Source organism: Lissotriton helveticus, chromosome 4_1 (assembly GCF_964261635.1).
Source record: "Lissotriton helveticus chromosome 4_1, aLisHel1.1, whole genome shotgun sequence".
Lineage (NCBI taxonomy): Eukaryota > Metazoa > Chordata > Amphibia > Caudata > Salamandridae > Lissotriton > Lissotriton helveticus.
The window spans coordinates 1,683,925,978-1,683,951,534 of record NC_136063.1 but is presented as its reverse complement, the minus strand read 5'-3'; the positions used below and the strand labels follow the sequence as shown (position 1 = coordinate 1,683,951,534).

At 44.3% G+C, this 25,557-nt stretch overlaps 1 protein-coding gene across 1 annotated transcript in view; it reads left to right on the top strand.

Moving 5' to 3' along the window:
* SLC25A14 (solute carrier family 25 member 14) overlaps positions 1–25,557 on the top strand; it is a 189,055-nt gene that overhangs the window by 149,569 nt on the left and 13,929 nt on the right. Inside the window, exons 6-9 of the mRNA XM_078688358.1 lie at positions 1,752–1,847; positions 9,656–9,780; positions 14,792–14,927; positions 16,172–16,252. Of these exons, the coding sequence (XP_078544484.1) occupies positions 1,752–1,847; positions 9,656–9,780; positions 14,792–14,927; positions 16,172–16,252 (438 nt within the window). The remainder of the gene's footprint in view (positions 1–1,751; positions 1,848–9,655; positions 9,781–14,791; positions 14,928–16,171; positions 16,253–25,557) is intronic.

Below are 25,557 nucleotides of genomic sequence, written 5' to 3'. Positions count from 1 at the left end.
CTGCACAGAAATCAACTTCCAGCTACACTTAGTCACCTGACCCAGGATACAGGCTCCAGGCACCAAATGGTTTTGACAAGAAAAATGCCAAATTTCAAAAAGGAATACAAAGCACAGGCGTAAACCCGTTAGACCAGTTGAGACCGGGTGGAGTATATAACAAAAACAATAGTGTCTCAACCAGTAGTCATTAGCAAAGGCAATTTCAAAAAGTGTACACATCTCTTAAGGGAGGAAAAGAAAGGGAGACCACGAGCAGGTTTTATAGAATGTAAGGTTTTATTTGTTATTAGTTATATCAGCACTACAATACAATTTTACTTAAAGTAACCATAACGACCTAGTGTGTACTGAACGTGTTGGTGAAAGGCGCAGTGAAACAAAGGTGATGAAACTGCGTGAACGGCGGAAAAACAGTAAAAACAAGTAGTTATGAGGTCAATGATACTAGACAGATCAACATAAGTCAGGTATTATGATTTAGACAGAATTGATTGACCCCATGGAAGTCGCGATTTGCGCTGAGTAGTCGACGGCGTTTCGACCTGTTCAATATCAGGTCTTCAGGACGATGGTTACTAAATCACGGACATTGCTGCAAGGATAATGCTGCAGTAATCCAGAAAGCAGGGGTGAAGGTCGTGAGATTCTGGCAAAGGGGCTACTGATTGCGCTCCGACATGGGAATGAGGTAGTTAATAGATCCTGGAGGTGTTCAATGGATTTCAGGAAGCAGGCTGTACCTTGATGCTGGAGCGGCGTTACCCAGCATAGAGAAGAATGAATCAGGGGGCAGGCGGAGAAGAAATTGCAGCTGCAAGGGAAGTCTAATTGGGCGGGTGAGGTGTCTAGATTCCCAGCCAAGCGTCCTACGGTGAGGAGAAAAAATCAAGGGTAATTTTCCAAGCACCAGTTAGTAAAGACAACCTAACATTTGACCTCTTTCCTTGAACAGACCACAAATGTGTCCAGATAAAAACACGATTTAATGGCATCTTTATTGCTCGTTAACTTTCTGAACGAACAAAACACCTGTTTGGGAAGACTACCCTAAGGCTCACCAGTCTAACAGATGGTCAGTGCAAGGTCCTTGAGTATCGAAGAAGAGGACATTGGTTACTCATGAAGGAGCTCTTTGTGACAGGATAGGGACTCCTTTGGGGTAGTGGGGACATGGGAAAAGTGGGAACTGCAACCGCTGAAAGGAAAGGGGCTAAAGAAGTAGCTGGGCTAAGAGGGCATATCCACATAGAATTGGCAGATGAAGAAAATTTGGAGGTTTGCTTTGTGTCGGAAAAACTACTAATCTGGGACAACGGCTGGATTTCAGATCGAAGCTATAGTATTGTATATATGTAGTAGAGAATCTAAAACACCACCTGGGAGAGGGAAGCAGAAAGTGTAATTATACAAAAGAAAATGTATTAAAATAGTAGTATGTTGTGTGGGAGGACGCAGGAAAAGTGTCGCCACTGACTGAGCACAATTCTCTTTTTTTTAAATAAGTTTATTTTTATTTTCTGTTTTAGTGAACTACAGAATATATACCGTAAACAATACAACTGTTCTAATTGATTGCATCCAAAAACGTAGTCATCAGCAACTTAGTACACCCCCCGTTCCTTTTAGTTCGTGCTGGCCTGTTTCACTGCCATTGTCCTTGCATGTTATTCCATTGACTCAGCACAATTTTTGAAAGGACAAATTGCAAAGTAAATGCACTTTCTGTCAAATATCACTTTCTTTTACAGATTCGAATGCAGGCTCAAGGTAGTTTAGTGCAAGGTGGTATGATTTGCAACTTCATAAATATCTACCAGCAGGAAGGAACCCGTGGTCTGTGGAGGGTAAGTATTGAACACTGCACGTGCCCGTTTCTTTTTCACAGTGCAAAATGGTTCCCATAAGGTTGTTCCCCGCATACTACAATGATAGATAACACGTTTGTGTTTTAATGTCAAGCAATGATAACACATCTGCGTTACGTTTACAAGTAAATCCCCCCCCCCCCAAAAAATGAACCAAATTACTTTGCATAGCTATTGCTTCATTTCTACATTCTGGTAAACATGGGTATTCCTTCATATATCTGTACCTGACCAGCTAGCTCTAATCTTGCCATTGTAGGGTTATCAAAATAATGCTGGAAACAAGAAAGGGACTGGGTAGGAGGAGTTTTCCTAGGGATGAAAGCAGATGCCTGTTCATCTGTGCCACCTTCCTTGCATGAGCCTACGTACATTTTGCAAGTTACTCTATAAGACTAAGTAATCGGTGTGATTGCTGTGGATAAAGGACTGATGAAGAGCAGCAGAAATTGATATTAAGCCTATGTAACGTAAGTAAGTTCAAGTTTTATAGGGGGCGTGAATGCGGAGGCGTCTTGGTGCTAACTTTCTAAAACTGGGCTGACCAAAAAGAAGCCTACTTAAGGCTGGAGACAAAAGCCATGTCTTGAGAGATTTTCTAAGGAGGGACCTATTCATTTGAGATCTCAGTGAGAGAGGCATAGAGTTCCAGAACTTGCAAGCTACATAGGAGAAGCTTCAGCCACCCTTTTAGCCTTCTTTATTTTGGGAATAGTTACTAGTTTAGCAAAAAAGGATCTTAAGACACATTGTGTGACATACCATAAAAAGGTTTTCTGATAGTAGAGTGGGCCAACTCCTTGTAGCGCCTTGTGCACCATACATAAGGCATTAAAGTTGACCCTTTCGCCAACAGGCTGCCAGTGAAGACCTCAAATGCTTTTTAAAATGGAAATATTGTGGGAATTTTTAGGAGCAGGCTGGCTGCAGAATTCTGTACGGATTGTAGCTTTGATAAAAGGCTTTTGTGAATTCCCAGATATAGAGTGTTAAAATAATCTATCTTCGATAAACCTAAGGCAGCCACTGTCGTTTTTTGTATGTTTAATGGGATAAATGGGAGGACTTTGTTGAGGATCTTCAGAAGATAAAAACACGAAGATGCAATAGGATCGATCTGTTCAGGGAAACAGAGTTGACTGTCAAACATGACCTCGAGATTTGTCACTTTCCCAATTGGGGATGGAAGCAGACCTAGATTAACAAGCCTCCGAGGATCATTCCAGAAATAGATGTAATTCCCGAAGAGTATCAACTCTGTTTTAGATGCCTGTACCACTTTAAAACCCTTGAAGTTGATGGACATTATCTGAGTGGCTTTAGAAAATCTTTTGGTCTGATTTGACCATACACGTTTGGCAAAACATCTCTCAAGCACCAGAAATGTGCTCACATTATGGAGTACCGCTTCTTGTCTGACTCCAATGCTCTAGTCATGCCTTAAAAAACATGATGGCCAAATAGAGAATGGTGATTCAGAGGTGGATAACCATCTTTTCTCTTAAAACCGAGATGGTAACCTTTTCAAGGCTTTACAAAACGCAAGTGACGTGGGTACATCTCCTGAATGAGACCTCCTCAAGCCTCCTGGTCCTCCTTCAGAGGAAGTGTCTTCATTCTCTAAAATGGTACGAAAAACAACCAATTGGCTAGAGTTGACTTTGCCCACTACTAAGGCAAAGTCTGACATTTCAACAGAAAACTTCCAAACGTCTTTCACAGTCTTTCAAACGGGAGCTGTTGGAACCTGTCTGGCTGTCTGAGAGAAATTCTTATGTGGCTCAGCAGTGTACAGTTTGCTCAACGACACAGGCCATTCATTCTTCTCTTCACACCCCTTCCCAGAGAGCCTTGTGGTAACAGCTTATTCCACAGAACTGAACCCAAACACATTACCAATGTCTCTTCTACACCGAGACTCTAATAGACTAGGCTCTATGGGGTAAAAATTCCTAGTTTCTGGCAGCCTTGCCTTCGAACAGCAAAAGACTTGTGCCTTTTGGGCAGCTATGTCCATGCCCTATGGGAGCTAAATCCTTTCAAGGTTTATTCATTGATGAGAGTCCGAATGTCTTAAAACATTTCAGTTACACTTCTCTGATGTTCTACCAGCATCTCATCCCTTGCTATATTCCAATAAAATGGACTGTAAATTATTAGACAATTTAGCTTTTGAGTTTAAACATTGAACAGTTTGATCTATTTTTGTTTCACTTCCCTGATCATACAGGATTCATACTGTCACAAGTACTGGTGGTCACAATACAAGCAAACCCATGCACTTATTTCATGTTTTTTCATATTTAGCTCTGAAAAAAGGTTGCTTATGTCATAATGAAAACATTGTTTGCATCCTGAGTTCTGGAAATATATATGAAGATATATTTGATCTATCAGCAAAACATTGATTGCCCATCATGGTCGAGCTTTCTAGGCAAGTGTGTCTTACACTCCTAGGTCAAGCAATCGCAAAGTAGGGTCACCTTTACTTGACCAGCGTTTCTTAAGGCATCACAGTGTGAGCTGTTGCACAGTTACTCGGTTTTGCTTCTGACTGAAAACTCTCTTTAGCGATGATGACTTTGTCCCATAGGATCTGTTATCTACGATTGCACCACCATTGGCTGTCTTTTACTTTGATAAATAGGTTCTTCTTTTTTATTCGTCCATCCTGTGGGACCTGAATTTTACCAGGATTCTTTCATCTTTGCTCTGTCCTCCCACCAAGGAAGACTCATGGCTGCATTGACTGAACTCCAGATGTGTAGGGTCTTCTACATAGACTTCACGGGAGGGTGCAGAGTGGAGGATCAGCACTTTATAGGTTTCTGCAGTGCCAGTAACTACATAGCAGGGGCTAACTATACCACGCCCCCTTGCATTACCCTTTGTATTAAACTCTGCTATGCCCTGTCCAAGAAATATTTTCCGCCTGCCATTCTTGCACACACCACTCCACTCCACTCCACTCCACTGAATGCTTAAGCTGGTAGTGATGAACACAAAACCACTGGGTATGGGCTCCCACGGGCATTGCTTGCCACAATTGTATAAAGAACAGAACAGTTGCAAATGCCGCTAATTTGTCAAATTGAACATTCGTTAAATGAACATACGATTGAAACAATATGTTTAATGAAATAAATTCTGCTTGTTTTAATTTTTTTGCATTTTCATTTGAACACTTCTATTTGAAAATAATTTTCACATATATTCTACAAATGTTAAAAACCTGGAGTGCACAACAAATATCATATACAGTGCTCACAGACTTGTTGAATATTTACAGTGTAATGCAACTTCCTCACCATTCAATCTTCACTCATACGGCACTCAATCCACTACAAACCACACCGACTGACAACAAAACATAAATGATTCGAAAAATGCTGAGTTAAATCACCAGCAACAGAAGCCAAATGTTTTTTACAATCTGTACAAATATTCCCTTATTAATAAATCAATTGTGGTTTTTTTGGCTATTAAAAGGGTCTACGCGTTTCGAACTACCGTTCTTGCGTAGTTCTCTTCAGGACCAATCTGTAATGAAAAAAACAAGATCTAATGTAGGGGGGATAAATTGACACTACACTGCCCACCCCAAAACTCGAGTGTCCTCACCTACCTTGTACTCGACAAAACAAGCTGGAAGGGTTGTGATCCCAATCTAAAAAATACATCGGGAAATGCCAAAGTCAGAGATGCATTCACAAAATCTGGCATACTGTCAAGCAACCTTACATTCATGCCCCTGACTTACTTGGGGATTTTTCAGTGTGCTCACGAACTTGCCTGGCTCGCCTCTCTGTAGTGGGGACAAAAACATGTAACCGGTTGGTTGCAGCCCTGCGTGTCGCTTGTCTGGAGAAACGCGGAAGTGCGAGCGCCGCTTACCTGGTTAAGGCGGGTCAGGCGCGTTGTATGTAGGAAAGAGTCTATTAGCTCATTGTCCTTGTTATTATTGATGTTCACTCGTGGCAATTCTGTGTGAACATAACGTGAAAGGAGGGTTTTAAATCACTCCGGTTTGATTTTAAGGCGGCGGTGGTTGCATGGACAAATACGTAATTCGCACTTACTGCTCAATTCGTGGTTAAGTCACGTCTGTGTCCCCGGGCGTCCGGACGCTACACTGAGTGCGGGCACTTCCTGGTAAACCAGGGATTGTGGGTAATGTAGTCCCAGGTATACTGGCTGAACGTAGACAGAACTTTATTATCCAGACGCTGCACTGAATGTGAACACTTCCCGGTGCACTTGGGATTGTGGATAATGTAGTTTGCAAGCCATTGATGATAATGAAATTCGACAAACTTTTATAGTTCTTGTGTCTAGTGGTGCATACAACGATGTTTCTTGTGCACAAGTTTGGTGTGTTTATTTCGCAATCGCACCTTAGGTCTAATGAAGCATCCCATGGTGTTCATTCTGTTCATGGTTGCGCTGATTTCTATTGATTGCTGGATGGCCGCGCTTATAGTTTGAAAATCTCAGACAGCTCATTTAATCCTGAGAACACAGTGTTGAATTTCAAAATAAGCATAGCCTCTCTTTTAATTAGTTTGGCATCCAAATCGCCTCCTCTGGTGTCATTCTCCACTTTGGAAATGACTGTCCAGGTTAATTCATTTTCATGGTGATTCTTTTGTTTCCAGTGGTTGACCAAAGGGGCATTGGCAACATTCTTTTTAATTCTGGATTTATGCTGTTGAATCCTTACGCGGACCTCTTGGTTAGTTTTTCCAATGTATAAGAGGTCGCACGGGCATAAGATTCCATACACTACACATCTCGTTTTACAATTGGAGAATGTCTCGTGTTTCCAATTAATTGCACTGTGGGAGAATACTTTGCCTTCTTTCGTGGAATCGCAACATGAACAATTGCCGCATTTGTGGTGGCCTCGAATGGGAGGCAGGCGTAGCATATTTCTCAAGTCCGGATTTTTTGTCGTTGGTAGTGCTGCTCTTACCAGATGGTTAGAGATGCTATGATTTTTTCTGAATGCAAACAAGGGTTCCTTCTGCAACATTTGGTCTAGATCTTTGACCAGGTGCCAATTCTGTTTTACTAGTTTCTTTAGTCTGTTTGAGTTGGGGCAGAAAGTTGATACAAATACCATCCTATCCGTATTCTTTTTAGGTCTCCTTTCCAGTAAACATTCTCTTGGTGTCCACCATGCTCTTTTGCAGGATTTCTTGAGGAGTTTCTTTGGATATCCTCGTTGTTTTAAATTGTTGGTCAAGACCTCCGCATGCCTTAGATATTCTTGCTTTTCCGTGCAATTACGGCGAATACGGAGATACTGCCCATATGGCAAATTTTCTTTGAGGCTCCGTGGGTGGTTGCTCCCGAAGTGTAATGCTTTGTTGCGATCTGTGGGCTGTAGAATATGTGAAAATTATTTTCAAATAGAAGTGTTCAAATGAAAATGCAAAAAAATTAAAACAAGCAGAATTTATTTCATTAAACATATTGTTTCAATCGTATGTTCATTTAACGAATGTTCAATTTGACAAATTAGCGGCATTTGCAACTGTTCTGTTCTTTAAGCTGGTAGTGAGTCATGTTTAGCAAACGTATGTAAAGAAGACCATGTAGCGAATTGGACTGCTCTCACCAGAGGTGTTCAGGTGGTTGACTACTGTTAGCTGCCACATGGTCATCTCTACATATGTTTGCTAAACATTACTGCCTCACATCTTAAGCACTCAGTGGTGGGTACTTTGCCAAGGCTGTGTGCATGACTTCTTGGGTTAAGTGACACTACTTAGTCCAGATTTCTTTGGAGGTACTGCTTTAGGACTCATTCATAAGGTGGAGAATAAGGAGAGAATTGTAATAGGTGACATTGCAAAAGTGCGAGGAAGGGAAAGACAATGTAAGGAAAGGAAAGAAGTTTCTGGTGATCACTTTAGGTAGAAGGTAATAAGGAGAATAGAAACCGTGAGATGTAAGGAGGGAGAGAGACTGGAAGAGATTGAAGAAGACAGACTGCAACAGCACAATGAACTCTACTGCTTATTATATTGTGTTTCTGTCTTCCTCAGTGACCAAGAATATTGTATCTGTCTTAGCTCTTGCATTGCTCTATCCCTGCTGTTGCTGTCTGCCGTACATGTCCACCAAGCATTCTTTCTCCCCTCCCTTCATCTCTTCCAACGCGATGCCTGTACAACTTGCTACCTTAGGTCTGCCTTCTTCGGTGTCACTGTACTAGCGCCTGCATGTGTTTGTACACCCCATAGCCTGCTTTGCATGGCTAGCATCACAGGTTCGAACCAGCTAGGCTAATCTGCTGCACTATTGACTTCCTTGAGTTGTGCAACACTACACTGTGAATAAAACTAGACTGTCGTTTCTGTACAGTGCAGATAGTCATAAGAACAGCGTGGCAGCGCACACCTTGACAGCCCATAAGCTGCCCCAAAGGCAGACGTGCATTATAAATATACTAGTGACAAACCAAAATGCACCCCAATGTATTTTCTCTTTTTTGGATTAATCGCAAACTTTTGCATGGGACTAACCAACAAGATAATTCCACGGGTTGTGCGGTGAGTGAAAAAGGCATTTGTGCATTAAAAATGCCCCAAAGGCAGACGTGCATTATAAATATGCTTGTGACAATGTATTTTTTTCTTTTTTTGGATTAAGCGTAAACTTTTGCTAGGGAATAGCCAACAAGATAATTCCGCGGGTTTTGCGGCCAGTAAAAAAGGCATTCAGATCAGAATTACACACTGAAACCTCAATCAATCAATTATTTGTAAAGCGCACTACATACCTGCGAGGGTCTCAAGGCGCTGGTGGGGGGGCAGGGGGACGGAGGGGGGGCGCTACTGATCGAACAGCCAGGTCTTGAGTATCCTCCTGAAGGTGAGCAGGTCTTGGGTCTGTCGTAGGCTCAGTGGGAGGGTGTTCCATGTTCTTCGGATACGCGGGACGGTGGCGAGTGAAGTCGACCTGCGTAGCTGGCGGTTGGGGATGTAGAAGTCTGTTGAGGTAGGCTGGGCTGGTCTTGTGGAGTGCCGTGTGTGCGTGGGTGAGGAGCTTGAAGGATATCCTCTTGTTGACGGGGAGCCAGTGCAGGTTTCGCAGGTGGGGGGTGATGTGGCCGTGGCGTGGTACGTCGAGGATCAGTCGTGCCGAGGTGTTTTGAATGCGTTGTAGTCGTGCCGAGGAGTTTGGTCGGGGCTCCTGCGTAGAGGGCGTTTCCATAGTGGAGTCTGCTGCTGACGAGGGCCTGGGTGACTGTCTTTCTTGTATCTGTTGGGATCCATCTGTAGATCTTGCGGAGCATGCGGAGGGTGTTGAAGCAGGAGGAGGAGACGGCGTTGACTTGCTTGGTCCTTCAGAGCATTGAGTCGAGGATGATTCCCAGGTTGCGTGCGTGGTCAGTGGGTGTCGGGGCTGCCCCGAGTGCTTCAGACATCTGCTATGTATCTGTCACCGCAAGAAACAGCAATCCTGCCAAAGTTCTGGTTTGTGTGTGACTTGGGATCAAGGTGAGGAATGGGATCTATCCAGATCTGTCCACTTGCTTGCAAGTTTGCTCATTTACTCTTACCATACCGGGACATAGACATGCAATGAAAATTCTGACCATCTGATGATGACAGTAGTGCAACCATATAAACCAGTATATCCGTGCTGCCCTGCTTTTCTTCACCTTGCCTTTCGCTGTGATAGCATTGTGAGATGATGTGGCCCAGCTGTCTCAGCTTCCATTCTTAATCCGTCCACATTGACTCAGTTGCTTATGTTCTGTTGTCTTCCTTTCACAGGGTGTTGTTCCGACAGCTCAGAGGGCAGCCATCGTCGTTGGAGTAGAACTTCCAGTGTATGACATCACGAAAAAACATTTAATAATGTCGGGACTCATGGGAGATACGGTCCTCACACATTTCATGTATGTAATGTTTATCCCATGAATTACATTTTGCGTTTTTCACTTTCATGCTAAGACAATCCTGAATGCCTTTAGGTCAGGGGTCTCCAACCTTTTCTGCAGTAAGAGCCACTTAACAATGAAAATCATCCTGAACAACTGATATTATTAGGGTTAAACCAACAACCACATCAGAAAATATTACATTGGTGGCAAATATAAACACGACTGCCAGCAATGATATTGTCAGTGAATCCGGCTTGGTTGCCAGCGATAATATAATTGCTTTGAAAATGTACAGTATCTTTACATGGGTAGTACATAACAAGCATAGCTGTAATTCCCTGGTATGTAGTTATGTTATTAGTATTCATTCTCCTCAACTCTGCATGATTTATTACTCAAGTGTCACCTAAAATATATGTTGGTAATTCTACCTTTTTTCTATAAACATCAGCTTATGAGTTCTGAAACTATTAATATTTTCATCTAAAATACAAGTTTTTCCATTTTGGTACACATATATTAATTGAACCAAGTAAAAGCTTCTAATTTAATAGAGTAGTTTGCACGCAGAAGAACTGCTTACAGGCAGCTGGAGATCTACCAGTAGTTCACGAGCTACCTGTTGGAGAAGCCTGCTTCAGATTCTCTTTTATGTAGCTGGATTTGACTTTCTGCCAAAAAAGGGCAGTGTGACCTAGATAGAATGAAATGAAATGAAAAATTATATTTATATAGCGCGTAATCTACCCGTAGGCCTCGCAGCGCTTTAACTGATTACTGAGGCGAGTACAGGGTAGGTTAACACGCTTTTCCAAACAAGTGGTTTTTCAGAGCTTTCCTAAAAGCCATCCGGTTGTTGTTCTCTCTAAGATTCAGAGGGAGAGAGTTCCAAATTTTCGCAGCAGTATGCGAAAATGAACGGCCGCCCCATCGGGCTTTGTTGATTTTGGTTGTGGTGGCTAAGTGCAAGGCACTGGAGCGGAGCGTTCTGGAGGGAGTGTAGGGCGAAACTAGAGGGAACAGGATGGCAGGACCTGTTCGATGAAAGGCTTTATGCACAATGCACATAGCCTTGAATTGTACTCTTGCCGCCACTGGGAGCCAGTGTAGTTCTCTTAGGGCCTTCCTGGCTGACTGCCAGCGGGGAATGTTAAATAGTAGTCGGGCAGCGCAATTTTGCGTAACTTGGAGTCTGTTGGTCACTGCTGCCGGGGCTCCCAGGTATAGGGCATTTCCATAATCCAGGCGGGAGAGTATCAGGGCCTGAACCATGATTCTCCTCGCCTGAAATGGAAGCAGAGGGAGCACCTTACGGAGCATTCTCATTGGCCCGACACACGTGGATGCCGTTTTGGTGGCCTGGACAGAAAAGTCGAGCGCTTTATCGAGCCAGACTCCAAGGCTCTTTATCTGAGGCTTAGGGGGAGGAGGAGAGCCTAGAGATGTGGGCCAACTGGAAACCAGAGTGGTCGGGCAGAATTGCCCAGTAACATAATCTCCGTCTTCTCCCCATTTAGTCTAAGACAGGAGGAGTGCATCCACTTGGCTACTGCCTCTAGACATAGGCTCAGTGTTTTGGACGACCCCTCAGTGTGGTCTAAAGAGACCACCAGTTGGGTGTCGTCCGCGTAGGTGACAATACGCACACCGAAGGGATGGACTATCTCTGCTAGAGGTTTCATGTAGACATTAAAAAGTGTGGGGCTTAGGGCAGAGCCCTGGGGTACCCCACAACTAAGTGGTTGCTTAGGGGAGACTACCTCACCCTCAAACACCTGAAAAAAGCGTTCATCCAAGAAGGAAGTCAGCCATGCTAGAGCCGCGCCCGACACGCCCATGCCATTCAAACGATGTGATAGAGTGGCATGGTTCACCGTGTCGAACGCGGCGCTGAGGTCTAATAGTATAATGGCTGCTTTCCCCCCCTGGTCCAGCACCGATCTTGTTGCTTCTGTCACTGCCAACAGAGCTGTTTCAGTTCCGTGTTGAGGGCGGAATCCCGTTTGAGAGGCACATAGCAGCTTGTTAGATTCTAAATGGTCTACTAAGATGTTATTAATGTGCCTCAGAGGGGGGGGGGGAGATCAGTGACTTGGCAATTTTAAAAATTTCCTTGGGGGAGTTAGCAGCAAGGTTGATTTTAGACTCATAGAATTGAGCTTGTGCAGATTTCAATTCATTTTTATATAGCTTAATTGCGGCTCTATACTCTGCTTTCTTAGATTGTGAGAGTTCACGTCTCCAAGCTCTCTCCAATTTACGGCAAGATTGTTTCAGAGTTCGCAAGGCGGGGGAGTACCAGGGGGCTACTTTAGACCTTTTTATCGAATGCAGGGGTTCCTTCGGGAGCACCTGATCCAGGGAGTTGAGATTCCAGTTGTCGAAGGTGGCAGTGGCTATGTTGGGGTTTGTCACCTTTGGAGGGATATGTTCGGCAAGAGCCGATTCCCAATTGGAAGAGGGGAGCGAGACCCATTTCCTCCCCCAATGTTCTTGTGATTGTGCAAGGTAGGGGGGGTACTTGTGGACCAAATAAAGGGTATTAGGTTGTGGTCAGTCCAGGGCAGCGGTATAGGTGGCTTGACCAATAGGCTGTGAAGGTTACTGTAGATGTGATCTAGGAGGTGCCCTTTGGTATGTGTCGCGAGAAAGCCTTTCTGGACCAGATCGATGGCTTGAAGATTCAGCCGAAGACTGTTAGCTGCTGAATCACGAGGGTCGTCCAGATGCAGATTCAGGTCGCCCAACATAGTGAAGTTTGCTGACGTAAGCACTAGGTTAGCAACTACATCCGTTAGATTCGTGATGCAGTGGCTAGGGGTATCAGGCGGTCGATAGACCAACATGCCAGAGAAGGTGGTGGTGGGGGTGAACTCGAGGGTGAAATGTAGGCTCTCGCAGACAGACATGGTGGAGGGAATGATATGGCATCTGTAGTTGTCTCTGTAAATGATGGCCAGCCCACCACCCCTGCCTGTCTTGCGATCCAGTCGCATTAGTGTGTAGCCCTGAGGAGTGGCCCATACTGTAGCAGGGTCCATATCTAGCTGAAGCCACGTTTCTGTTAGAAAGAGGACGTCGGGTTCAGCTCCTCTATCATCATGGCCAATTCGGCACAATGTTTCGGCAGCGACCTACAATTAAGAAGGAACATCCTCCAATCATAATTTGGGGGGTGCTTCCCTATGGTTGAAGTGGACAGTCCCCAATTACATGTTTTACATCGGGCCTTAGAGTTTATAGGAAGGACCGAATGTGTGCATAGAGGGTTAACAGTAGGTCTTAATGCGTGCAGAGAAGGGGAACTGTACATGAGTCGATTTCCTACCATGATGCCGGGCTGGGGCAGGGATCTGGGCGTGTCTGGACGCGGACTGGCGCAGACTGGCTTCTCTTTGGCGCGTCTACGGTGCTCCCGCTGCGCCTGCCGCTGCGCGGAGAGACAGGAGCTTTAGGAAGATTGGGCTCGAGGAAGACTGGAGCGTCAACCTAGTAAGATGGCCTCCGAGTATTGGCACCACCAGGAAGTAGGAGCGCGCTGTTCTCCCTCCACGACAAACAGCCTAAATCGCTGCGGTGGACCGGGGAGTCAGCGTACAGTTAGTATTTTTGCAACAACAACAATATTTTAAAATTACCAGAGCGTACTTAAAAAACACTTGCAGCAAAGCAATACGATGTTGTCACCCAGAGCGCTAGCGCTAGAGTGATCAGTTTCAAGATTTATAAAGCTATGGTGGCCCACATTTGCACTTTAGGTCCCAATTTATTAGCACATTTTCTAAATCTAAAAATAGAGCTTAAGGTTTCTGGTATTTCTGTGTTTTGTTTTGTAAAAATGTATTCCTGCTGTTACTCCGACCCTGAGACTCCACAAAACCAGCAAATCCTTTTTGGGTGAAAATAGACTGCTGCTATTATCCCTTGATTTTGAAATGTGTTAGCCATTTTGTGACACGTTTGAACAGTTTTGAGGCAGTGGCAGGTATAGTGTAAGAGTTTATTTTCACGACTGAATAAGCTGCTTCTGTAATTCAGTGACTGAAGTCTTTTGTAGTTGAGTTGGCAGTGATAAGTTAAATTCCTGCTGGTTTCTCTGTAGGTGCACTCTATTTTAATTGTCAATCCATGCATTGGTTTCTGAATCCACCTTGAAATGTATGAGCATAAATACTAACCAGCATTCTAATGTTTTCCCCTATTGTATTGCATAATGTCTTTGGGGATGGCTATGTTGCAGCAGCACATTACAAGCTTAGTGGGGCAAGTGCACACACATTTCCTTTCCTCACTTCTTACCCCTCTCCTCTCACATTTATTGTCCCTCTCCCCTCAGTCTTGTACCTCTGTTCTCCCCCTTTCTTTGGCAGAGAGCCATTCAGGTTTTGTAACTCATTTTAATTTCTGATTGGCTCATTCAAATTACAAAAGGTATAAGGACATCCTGCCCTACACCACTGTTGTCCTTCCCCAGTAGAACATGGCCACTTAATGGCATTATATTGGGAGGGTGTGTTTACCCCAGTGGCGCAGAGTTGGTACAAAGCACAACCTACAGCAAGTGGGAGACCTGTGAATTGTACCTTTAAATTTGGTTGTGAGCCAAAGAGCTGAAAGGTCACCAGTTTCATATTCCAATTAAGTTGACATTGTATATTAGAAAGGATCATTTTTCTAACCAGATCAATACCTGTAAATGGCCATGTCATTTTGCTTGTCAAATGGAGACGTTTGTAAGGAAGACCATCTGCTGTAAAAATGTTCTAAGGAGAGATCCGCTTGTTCCCGCACACCAAGCCAAAATATACATCGGGAGATTGGTTCCACATCCGTTCACTCTCATTGAGATGCAAATATTCACCCACACGTGCATTTGAAGCATTACGCACAATTTCTTTCAATACCTGGGCAGTGCCAGAGAAAACCCTGATATCGTCTGTCATTACTTTACCCTAAAAATTTACATTGCTTATCTGAGGTCCCTATCCCATACTGAATACTTTATACTAACTATGATCTTTTGCAGTTCTAGCTTTTCCTGTGGTCTAGCTGGAGCAATTGCATCAAATCCTATTGATGTTGTGCGAACTCGTATAATGAACCAGAGAATAGTGGTGGGCACTGTGCATCTGTACAAGGGTACTTTGGATGGTCTTCTGAAGGTAAGAAGAGAGGAGTTGATTCTATTGTTTCATATGATGACTGGCTTTGGGCAAAACCATTTAGTTCCTTTATTTTAGCTTTTTTTTTTTGAGTGCTACTAACCTCACTTCGATGGCCTCAGATCTTTTTGGATTGAGGGTATATAGAAAATCAGACAAAGAGCGCAGTACTAGCCTAGCATTGCAAGGCCTAATAGTCCACCAGCAAGGGTGAGTCGCTGCTAGGATGTAGTACCAACAAATATGCCCCAAAAAGATGACCAAGTCTGCCAAAGCAAAGTTCTAAAGGCTGAGGGTGAAAGTTTGCTGCTCTTGGGCACCTAAACACCAGGACGACTGATCAAAATCTTGAAGAGGATGGGATTATCCAAATGCCAGGCAGAATAGATGGAGTGTTAAGGATTTTCTCAATGTAACAGTCATTTTCATGTGTTGTATAATGGTAGGGAATTACTAAAGTAATCTTAACAACAAAGGTGTCCAGCTATGTTGCCAAATTTCCTTCCTCCGGGGAATACAGAGTCTCCACTTTGCTGAAAATTCAAAAACATAAGGTTAGAAAAATGTTGTTGTAAATAGGGGCTGTTGAAATTAAAATGGCTCATTCTCATAGTGCTGAAGCCTAGAATGAGCATCAATGTTCCATTTCTTTTTAAAATGAGGGCTGCGGAAGACTAATCCCATGTTTCTTCCTACTCTGGAGCAGCCATCTCTACTTTATCTTCTGTGAACATGCGGAGTCTTTTCTAAAATAGAGGAAGAAGATTTAAATTTGTTTTAGTACAATGTGACAGAGACTTTCATTCAGGATATACCTCTTTCCATTACTTACAAGACCCACTGATCTGGTGAGATCTTCACCCTTTGCCTAAAAATGCCTGCATCTGACTTGGTTGCTATGAGATGAGGCCTTTATTCATGCATCCTGTTCATGTTATTGCTTGACTTGTGGTCACCAGAAAAGATTCTTCTGTCTGTCACCACTCATTCATGTGGCGCAGACTCTGATAGATGAATGTTTTGGGGTACTTTGTTTGTCTTCAAAGCACTTCTATTGGGTAACCTTTGCAACTGCTCATAGTGTAGCTAATGCACTTTTTAAATGTTAGATTTAACAATCTTCACATTATTTCAATGCACTGTATTTGTTAGTGGGGTTGTTTGGAAGATGTCTGTGTTTATAGGATGACGCAGTGTCATTTGTTTCAGAACTATAAAACTTAATTGTGTTTGTCTTTCCACAGACCTGGAGGAGTGAAGGCTTCTTTGCACTGTACAAAGGATTTTGGCCGAATTGGTTAAGGTTGGGTCCATGGAACATAATTGTATCCTTCATGTTCTTTATGTATGTGTTATCTTATATGTCAAGCCTTGGCCAATTTTTTTGAGTTAAGTACTTTGACCGGTGATGTTAAGTTGGTTTGGGCGATACAGGTAAGATACAGGTAAGATCTATGTTGAAATGTGATCTTGATGCTCATTGATTATGATGCTAAACAGCGATTGTAGTGTACAACAGTAATTTATTTAAAAGGAGTTGGAAGGCGAGTGGTAAAAGCAGTACAGGGAATTTCCAGTGCGAGAGCCTGCCTTGCGACAATGAAAAAATTACTTTGGAGGTTTTTCACTGCCAGGACATATAAAACATAAAATATACATGTCTTACTTTTCAAATAGCATGCACCTTGCATTTTAAGCATGTAGGGCCTACATTTGGGGTGACTTATAAGTATCAACAAGCATTTGCAGTGCAATAGGTCTCGCGTTTGCGCGAGTTTAAGTTATTGGCATTGTAAATGACAATTACTTTTTTAAAATCTGTTTTGATAATTCTCATATAAAAAAGGTATTGTCATTTACAATGGCTATAACTCAAACTCTTGTAAATGCGAGACCTATTAAATTTCAAATAAACTGCTGCAATTGTCCAGGGCTGCTTGGGTAGTGAAAGCGTGCATGGCACACTGAATGTTGCAGGAAAGCATGTCGTGCCTGCAGTACTCATTAAAGAAAATAATGCTTACAGACTAAATAAGACATGCTGTGTAACAAGAGAAGTAAATGAGCCAGTCCTCATGGGAAGTTACAAATGAAGACAAGGCGGTACTAAGGAGGGACTAACAAGCCTATTATCAACTCAGAAGCCAGAATTTACAAAGGACAATGACACAAGCCAATGAAAAATATGGGCAGAGAGTGGGCGAAGCATCAAGTCCATACTCTAATAGAGCATGCCTTGCAGCTCATGCGCTGCCCAGGCTCGACTTAAAAAGGAAGGTTTAGGACAGACAAAAGGCTTTAGTTTGCTAGGTCGAATTGGCAGTTTTAAATCTACATACCTACTCTACATGGGCAGGGATGAAGACCTGCTTTGCATTGTCACTGTAGTGGTGGTACAATAAGTGCTGCAGTCCACTAGGGACATTTAACTTGCAGGTCCTGGATACATGTTTGTACCATATACTAGGGACTTAAGTAATTTAAGTATGCCATTCAGGAGTGTAGCCAATTTCGACAGGTTTTAGAAGTCAGCCACATGCACTGGGCCCTAGTTAACATTATGCCCGTGCGTAAAGTGAAAAAAAAAGGCTTTCAAAATCTAGCAAATACAATCATTCATTGGTAAGTGTATTGGGTTTCGCAAATGGCATTAATAATAAGTTAAGAGATGTGGAACCAGTGTATGAGTGCAGTGAGAATGGTGTGGGTGTTCTTCAATGCGTGGTTATTTATGTGTGTTTATTGCAGAATTAGAATTGTGTGATTGTACGGGAAACATCCTTTACAACAAAACTTTTACAACGCAGTGCTTTTACAACGCAGGTTTTACTACGAAAACCATTACAACACATTGCGCTGGGGGGCGCTCTAGGATAGGGAATAGATTTAATTTACTATCCAACACCTTCCCTAGTGTCCACGGGGACTGGAGTTGGAATAGTAAATTAAACTATTCACTATCCAGCACCCCAAAGCGCTATGCGTTGTAATGGTATGCGTAGTAAAACCTGCGTTGTAAGCATGCGTGGTAAAAGCATGCGTTGTAACGTCATACAACCAATTGTACAGAGTGAGAGATGTAACCCTGTGCAAGTAAGAGGTGTGAAAGTATATGGTGAGCAGTATGTCAAAAGTATAAGTGCAGTATGAGCGGTTTGAATTCAGGGTGAGAGGTGTGGGTGGAGAGTGAGAGGAATGCGAGTGCTGGATCACAGGTATATCAATGGTTTATGCATGTAGTCAGCGCTGTGCGAGTGATGGGTGAGCATTATCTGACTGCCAGCACAATGTCAGGGAGACTGTGCTGTAAATGGTGGGTGAGTGTGTAGGGTGAGCAGTGTCTGAGAGTAGGTGTAAGGTATGCAAGTGTTGTGCAAGTATGGTATGCAAGATCGTGATTTGCCAGGAAAAGATCAGCCAGTACGCCGTCAGGACACAAGTGCCTTATTCTTCTTGGTCTGCTTCAGTCCCTTTGTTACTTCCTGAATTGTTGGAGAGGCTAACGTTTGCATGCTCCCATTTATGTTTATTGCATTGTACTGGGCCGGTATAGTCCCCTCCACTTCTGTAAACCTCAGAGAAGTGATCAACCCATTTGTCAAGGGTCAGTGTAACGTCAGTAGTGCTATTATTGTCGTCCTGGAAAAACTGAGCATTAATAGTCTTCTAAAAAAGGACAGAGTCTTTGGTAACACTAAAGGACAGAGTCTTTGGTAACACTAACTTCATATAGCTTCTCCCAGGCCTATTTCCTAGTAGTCTCCCTTCGACCGCAAGGACCTGCTTGTGATGGTGTCTGCAGAATCTCACTATCCCTGTGCCTCTGGGCTTCTGTTTTAAGGTCTTAACAAGATTATTATGACTCCTTGAGCATTCACTATTGAACCATTTGAAAGGTTATTAAGAATTTTGATTTCTATACATTTTTTAGGATTACTTTTATTGTTTTGATTACATCAGCAAAAGATTCCAACCTGCTTTTTGGGCTTATATCACTTTCTAAACATGTCAGAATTTGTGGTCTATTTTTATTCACAAATTATTTCGAGAACAGTATCAGGGTTTATAGATGCTCATTTACACATGCCTGGGTATGAGTGTTCTGTTTAACTCAGATGCTCTGTCCATCACCACCCCCTTTTCTGAATCGTTTTGGCCACTATAGGAGTGGCAGGGTATGCTCAGATGTGAGTCCCTTGCTCACTGCACCATCAGGATTCAAGCAAGCCGGGCCGAAGACGGCTGCAATGCCAGAAACCGGTCCCCGGAAGCTTGTTTCCTTTCCAGTAAAGAATTGGCTTGGTAGTTTGGTCTGCCCTGTTCCCATGATGCACTGGGCCAGGGACAGACTAATTTGCATGTAGCCAGGTTCTGAACTGGGATGGTGCAGTGAGCTAAAAAACGGTGATGGATCAAGCCCTTATCTTTTGACTGGGTATGAGTGTTCTGTTTAACTCAGATGCTCTGTCCATCACCACCCCCTTTTCTGAATCGTTTTGGCCACTATAGGAGTGGCAGGGTATGCTCAGATGTGAGTCCCTTGCTCACTGCACCATCAGGATTCAAGCAAGCCGGGCCGAAGACGGCTGCAATGCCAGAAACCGGTCCCCGGAAGCTTGTTTCCTTTCCAGTAAAGAATTGGCTTGGTAGTTTGGTCTGCCCTGTTCCCATGATGCACTGGGCCAGGGACAGACTAATTTGCATGTAGCCAGGTTCTGAACTGGGATGGTGCAGTGAGCTAAAAAACGGTGATGGATCAAGCCCTGATCTTTTGACTGGGTATGAGTGTTCTGTTTAACTCAGATGCTCTGTCCATCACCACCCCCTTTTCTGAATTGTTTTGGCCACTATCGGAGTGGCAGGGTATGCTCAGATGTGAGTCCCTTGCTCACTGCACCATCAGGATTCAAGCAAGCCGGGCCGAAGACGGCTGCAATGCCAGAAACCGGTCCCCGGAAGCTTGTTTCCTTTCCAGTAAAGAATTGGCTTGGTAGTTTGGTCTGCCCTGTTCCCATGATGCACTGGGCCAGGGACAGACTAATTTGCATGTAGCCAGGTTCTGAACTGGGATGGTGCAGTGAGCTAAAAAACGGTGATGGATCAAGCCCTGATCTTTTGACTGGGTATGAGTGTTCTGTTTAACTCAGATGCTCTGTCCATCACCACCCCCTTTTCTGAATCATTTACACATGAGGCTCTTGTTTTCGTTCTAGATTAATGGTGGTACTACTAGTGTTACTTTCTTGGTTGTGTTTCAAACTGGATGGACAAAGGGAAGTGGTCACTAAAATATATTTTGGGGATGGATAAACATACTGACTTCGGTTTATAATATTCAGAAAGAGCAATGAAGTCAATAAGACTACCCTTATCTCTGCCGATATGCGTGATCTCCTCCTGTCTAGCCCGAGTGATCAAATGTATTGTTAAGATTAGAGAGATTTTGGATTGCATAGAGTTAAAGACATTACCACAAGGGATGTGTTCAAAGTGACATAGATCCTTGGAAGACTCTCCAGGGAGACATCTTTGATCGTGAACATAGTCTACAGTTAAAATCACCGCCCCATGAAATTATATAGTCCGTATTCAGTTCCATAAGATGCTTACTTAATTATTTAAATTTGTAGCGCACGCAGATACTCGTAAGTGTCCCGGCGCGGACACTGTTTTCAAGCATAACGGCTATTTCAGTATTTACTGAAGTACAATTACTATGATAAAAATTAACAATTCGAAGTGTGACATTTTAATTATTCATAATATTGATGAATTGGAAGTGTAGTGAGTCCAAGTTAGAGCTTGGGTCACTTCCTACAGCACTGGGTCCACTGAGGGTGGAAGTAAGCCTGTGCTCACCACCATGCTAGATGGAAGCTAGTAGGTAATGGAAAAGTTTGAGATGAGGTGGGTCCCAGTTGGGGTGAACAAGCAAAAGTGGCTGACCCTTTTTTGTCTCCCTAGTGAGCAGCTCTCTTCCATCTTCCATTCAACTTTCTTACAAAGACAAATCTACTATCAACCAAGGATAATCTTACTGTTGTGCATTGGAGATAACGATTAGTCCTCCACAATCGTGCCTGGGTTCCCTGATCAATATTGCAAACACAATCCAAATAATGTTTATAAAAATGCACTTAATTAAAAAATTAAAAAAGGAAGTCCTTGTTATTGAAGTTACTACAGAGTTTAATTTGTGCAGGGGCCCTAACCATTAGCCCATGGTGCAGCTACTGTACGCTAACGCTATAGAAAGACAGCCATCAGACGTGATGATTATAAAGTAGTCATATGGTTATGTACTCTGGACTTACAGGGAGAAACCAGTTTAGGATCTTCCCTGTGCAAGTGTACGTCACTGTTGTCCCTATCGAGCACTAAAATTTGCAGCTCGGGTACCTTGTGACTAAGGGGCCTTCAAACTGAGTGAGAGAAAAATACAGGGGAACTTCAAATTGTTCCTATTAGCTTTCTTACTTTGCCCATTCTGCCTTTGCCTCTGATGTTCTCCGCGTGGGCCATAATGAGATAAGAGGAAATATTACGAAAATAGTCTTTGTTCGAGGCATGTGAGCTGCAGATTGCACACTGTGCATAGATGGCCACCTAGTGTTGGGCCCGGATGTTTGCAGTTTGTTTTTCTTGTAGAGAGTCTTTGGAAGTCATGGGATAGGTGACTCCTCCCTTGGGTGATACTGCGCATGGGCATCGGCTCCATCCCCAGATTGTTTTTTCCCGCCACCGGGCTCAAATGTGGTTCCAGCGGTCCGTGTTGGAACCAATTAACTGTCGACGCGCATCAAGAAACTACTCTACAAAGCGTTTTCCAGTCGACGCAACTCTTCGACTCTAAGGACGTCCATTCCGGTCATCGAATACGGTCTTTGGTCCCAACTAGGCCTCGACTCCAGCTAATGGAAAGGACGCCATTTAAAAGGCGTCCTCAATGTGGGTTGAAGTTTCCCCACCCCGACCTCCACGAGGTCTGTAACCTCTGCCTCTCTCCGGAGCACGAGGCCAAGGACTGTTCAGCCTGTGCCTCTTTCCGCTCCAAGAAGACTATCAGGGACCGGAGAGCCAGACGAACAATGGCTCAAAGATCTTCGGCTCCAGTTCCGGACGACCTCTTCGAAGAAGGCGTCGACGTACCAGAAGAACACAACGTCGACAGAGAATCGGAGGCAGGAGATTCAGATGTCGAGGACCTGACTCCAGCGCAGCAGGTCGTAAGTAAGATCGTCGACCCCCACACTTCCTCGACACACCCAAAAAAGGCTACGGTCACACCCCCGCCCTCGGGCTCGGGTGCATACCGAGACAATACTTCGACGGCCCCACCTTCGGGTTCGGCCAAGAAGTCGATAAGGCCTTCGGGCGACTCGGGTTCGAGTCGACCCCCGCTCGGTGCAGGCACACAATTACCGGCACCGAAAAAAACATCTACAACCGCACCGAAGCCATCGGCGCCGAAACACTTAGTTTCCTCGGCACCCAAACCAACTTCGGAGCAATCGAAAGCTTCCGGCACCAAAAAACCACCGGAGCCGAAGCCCCCATCGGAGCCGAAAAGAGTGGCGGACTCGAAAATACACCCGGAACCGAAAAAGCCTTCGGATCCGAAAAAGACACCGGCTTCCCCCGTTAAAGATAAAAGGTCGAAAGAAGCCATACCGGCGCCGAAACGTCCTTCCACGCCGACAGGTCATACTCCTGAAAGAGACTGGTTTGCTCCAGATCCAAAGCAAAAGACTCTTGTTAAAGACCCAAAGACTGGTCGACTGACATTGTCAAAGAAACAACCACCAGAGGCGCCTGCACCAGCTCCCGCCCCAAAGAAGAAGGACATGGCTACCTCACCTATGCATGTACCTCACCCAGCTCCTGCACCCACTCCTCCTCCCCATATTTCACCACCTCTCTCCCCTGTACCATCTAGCACACATGGTGATAATGGGGATGATGAATCAGACACAGGGGCTAATCCACAAGACTCGCCAGACCCATGGGTAGATTACAATACACCAGCCGTCCCACAAGATGATATATACCCGTCTAGGTCTTCACCACCAGAAGACACCATGGGGTTCAACCAGTTACTAATCAGAGCAGCACTATACCATTGGGTAGACATGCACTCAGATGCAGTAGAGGAAGACTTCCTCCTGGACACATGTGACACTGCACAAAGGACTTCAGCAATTTTGCCAATGCTCAAAGGGGTGGTTAAACATGCCCTTGAGGTTTTTAAAGACCCTGTCAGGACTAGAGTGGAGAAAAAGTATAAAGCTGCACCATCTGACCCAGCATATATAAAGGGGCCAGTACCTTGATTCGTCAGGGAAAAGAACGGCATTACAACCAGCAAACATGTGGCGCATTGCTAACACGCAAGCTTTACTAGCGAGATACGATAGAGCACATTATGATGAGCTCGAGGACATAATGCAACATCTCCCTGACCAATTTAAGGATGAGGCTAGTGAGCTAATTCAAGAAGGCAAAATTATTACTAACACATCTATCCGCTGTGCACTAGATGCAGCAGACACAGCCTCAAGAGCAGTCAATACTAGCGTCCTGCTGCGCAGGCATGCTTGGCTGCGTATATCAGGCTTTAAGCCAGAAGTCCAAAGTAGCCATACTCAATCGGCCATTCGATGAACAACACTTATTTGGCCCCGAGGTAGACGTCTCCCTCGAAAAGATGAAGAAAGACACAGACACAGCAAAATCTATGGGAGCCCTGCAGTCGCAGGCTCCCAGACGTTCTTTTCGTCGCTCCACATTTAGAGGTGCGAACAGAGGGTACTCATCAGATACACCATCCACAGGTTATAAAAGCCCCACTCAGTCTACCTACGCTAAGGGCTACCAAAGGGGAGGTTACCGCGGTAACAACAACAAAGGCAGAGGCAAGAATAACAACTCCCGCTCTGCCTCCACCCCTACCCAATGACTCCCCTCCCCTTCCCCCGCCCCATTCCACTCATGTCGGGGGAAGGATACAGCAACACCTGTCAGCGTGGGAAGACATTCCATCAGACAAGTGGGTGCTTCAAATAATTCAGTCAGGTTACTGTCTAGAACTAACATCTAACCCCCAAAACATACCACCCAAACAGCGCCCAATGCCACAAGATCATTTAACGCTGCTCAGACAAGAAGTACTTTCTCTCCTGCAGAAAAATGCAATAGAGATAGTTCCAAAACATCAACGGAACAAGGGAGTATATTCCCTGTACTTTTTTATTCCAAAAAAGGACGGATCTCTAAGACCTATTCTAGACCTCAGACCTCTGAACGCTTACATACAATCAGATCACTTCCATATGGTCACACTTCAGCAAGTCCTTCCACTCCTGTTACAGGACGACTTTCTGGTCACACTAGATCTCAAAGACGCCTACTTTCACATCCCAATTCATCAGGCGCACAAGAAGTATTTACGATTTTTGCTGGAAGGACAGCACTACCAGTTCAAGGTACTCCCATTCGGAGTAACCACAGCGCCAAGAGTGTTCACCAAATGTCTAGCAGTGGTAGCAGCACACCTAAGAAGAGAGCACATATATCTCTTCCCATATCTAGACGACTGGCTCATAAAGGCATACAACCAATGTGTGCAACACGCTCACAATACAATACTGTTACTTCACAACTTAGGCTTCACAGTAAATTACACCAAGTCACATCTGCTACCGTCTTACACACAACAGTACCTTGGAGCTACAATCAATACTCAACTAGCACAAGCTTATCCCTCTCCAGCAAGGATAACAGGTGTGCAAACGCTCCTAACAAAAGTTCAAATCACAACAATCGCTTCCAGCTCGGGTGTTTATGCAACTCATAGGGATGATGGCATCTTGCATATTCATAGTACCTCACGCAAGACTGCAAATGCGTCCGCTTCAAGAATGTCTAGCACGTCAATGGAACCAGGCTCAGGGTCAGTTAACAGACCTAGTGTTGGTAGACAGTCAGACTCCTCGCTGTCTGCAATGGTGGAACACAAAAAAACCTATCAAAAGTCCGACTGTTCCTAGAGCCAGTTCCACAAATTACACTAACAGCAGACGCATCGCTCTCCGGCTGGGGAGCCCACTTACTGCATCACACCACGCAGGGAAAGTGGACACCAACACAGAAACTACTCCACATCAACCATCTGGAGCTATTAGCTGTGTTTCTAGCTCTAAAAGCATTCCAAAGGCAAGTAGTAAACAAGACTGTTTTAGTCCGCACAGACAATATGACAGCCATGTATTACGTAAACAAACAGGGAGAGAGACACACTCTGCAGCTCTCTCAACTAGCTCAGCAGATATGGAGGTGGGCTATACCTCAGAACATCTTTTTAATAGCCCAACATGTCCCAGGGGTTCAGAACACCATGGCAGATCTGTTAAGTCGGCAGACCCAGCAGATGCACGAGTGGGAACTTCATCCACAAGTTCTTCATCCGTTCTTTCAAATGTGGGGTCAACCTCAGATAGACCTCTTCGCCACTCACGACAATGCAAAATGCCCACACTTCGCCGCCAGATACCCACACCCATTAATCAAAGGCAATGCGATGTGGATGAACTGGTCAGGACTATTTGCGTACGCTTTCCCTCCTCTACCACTG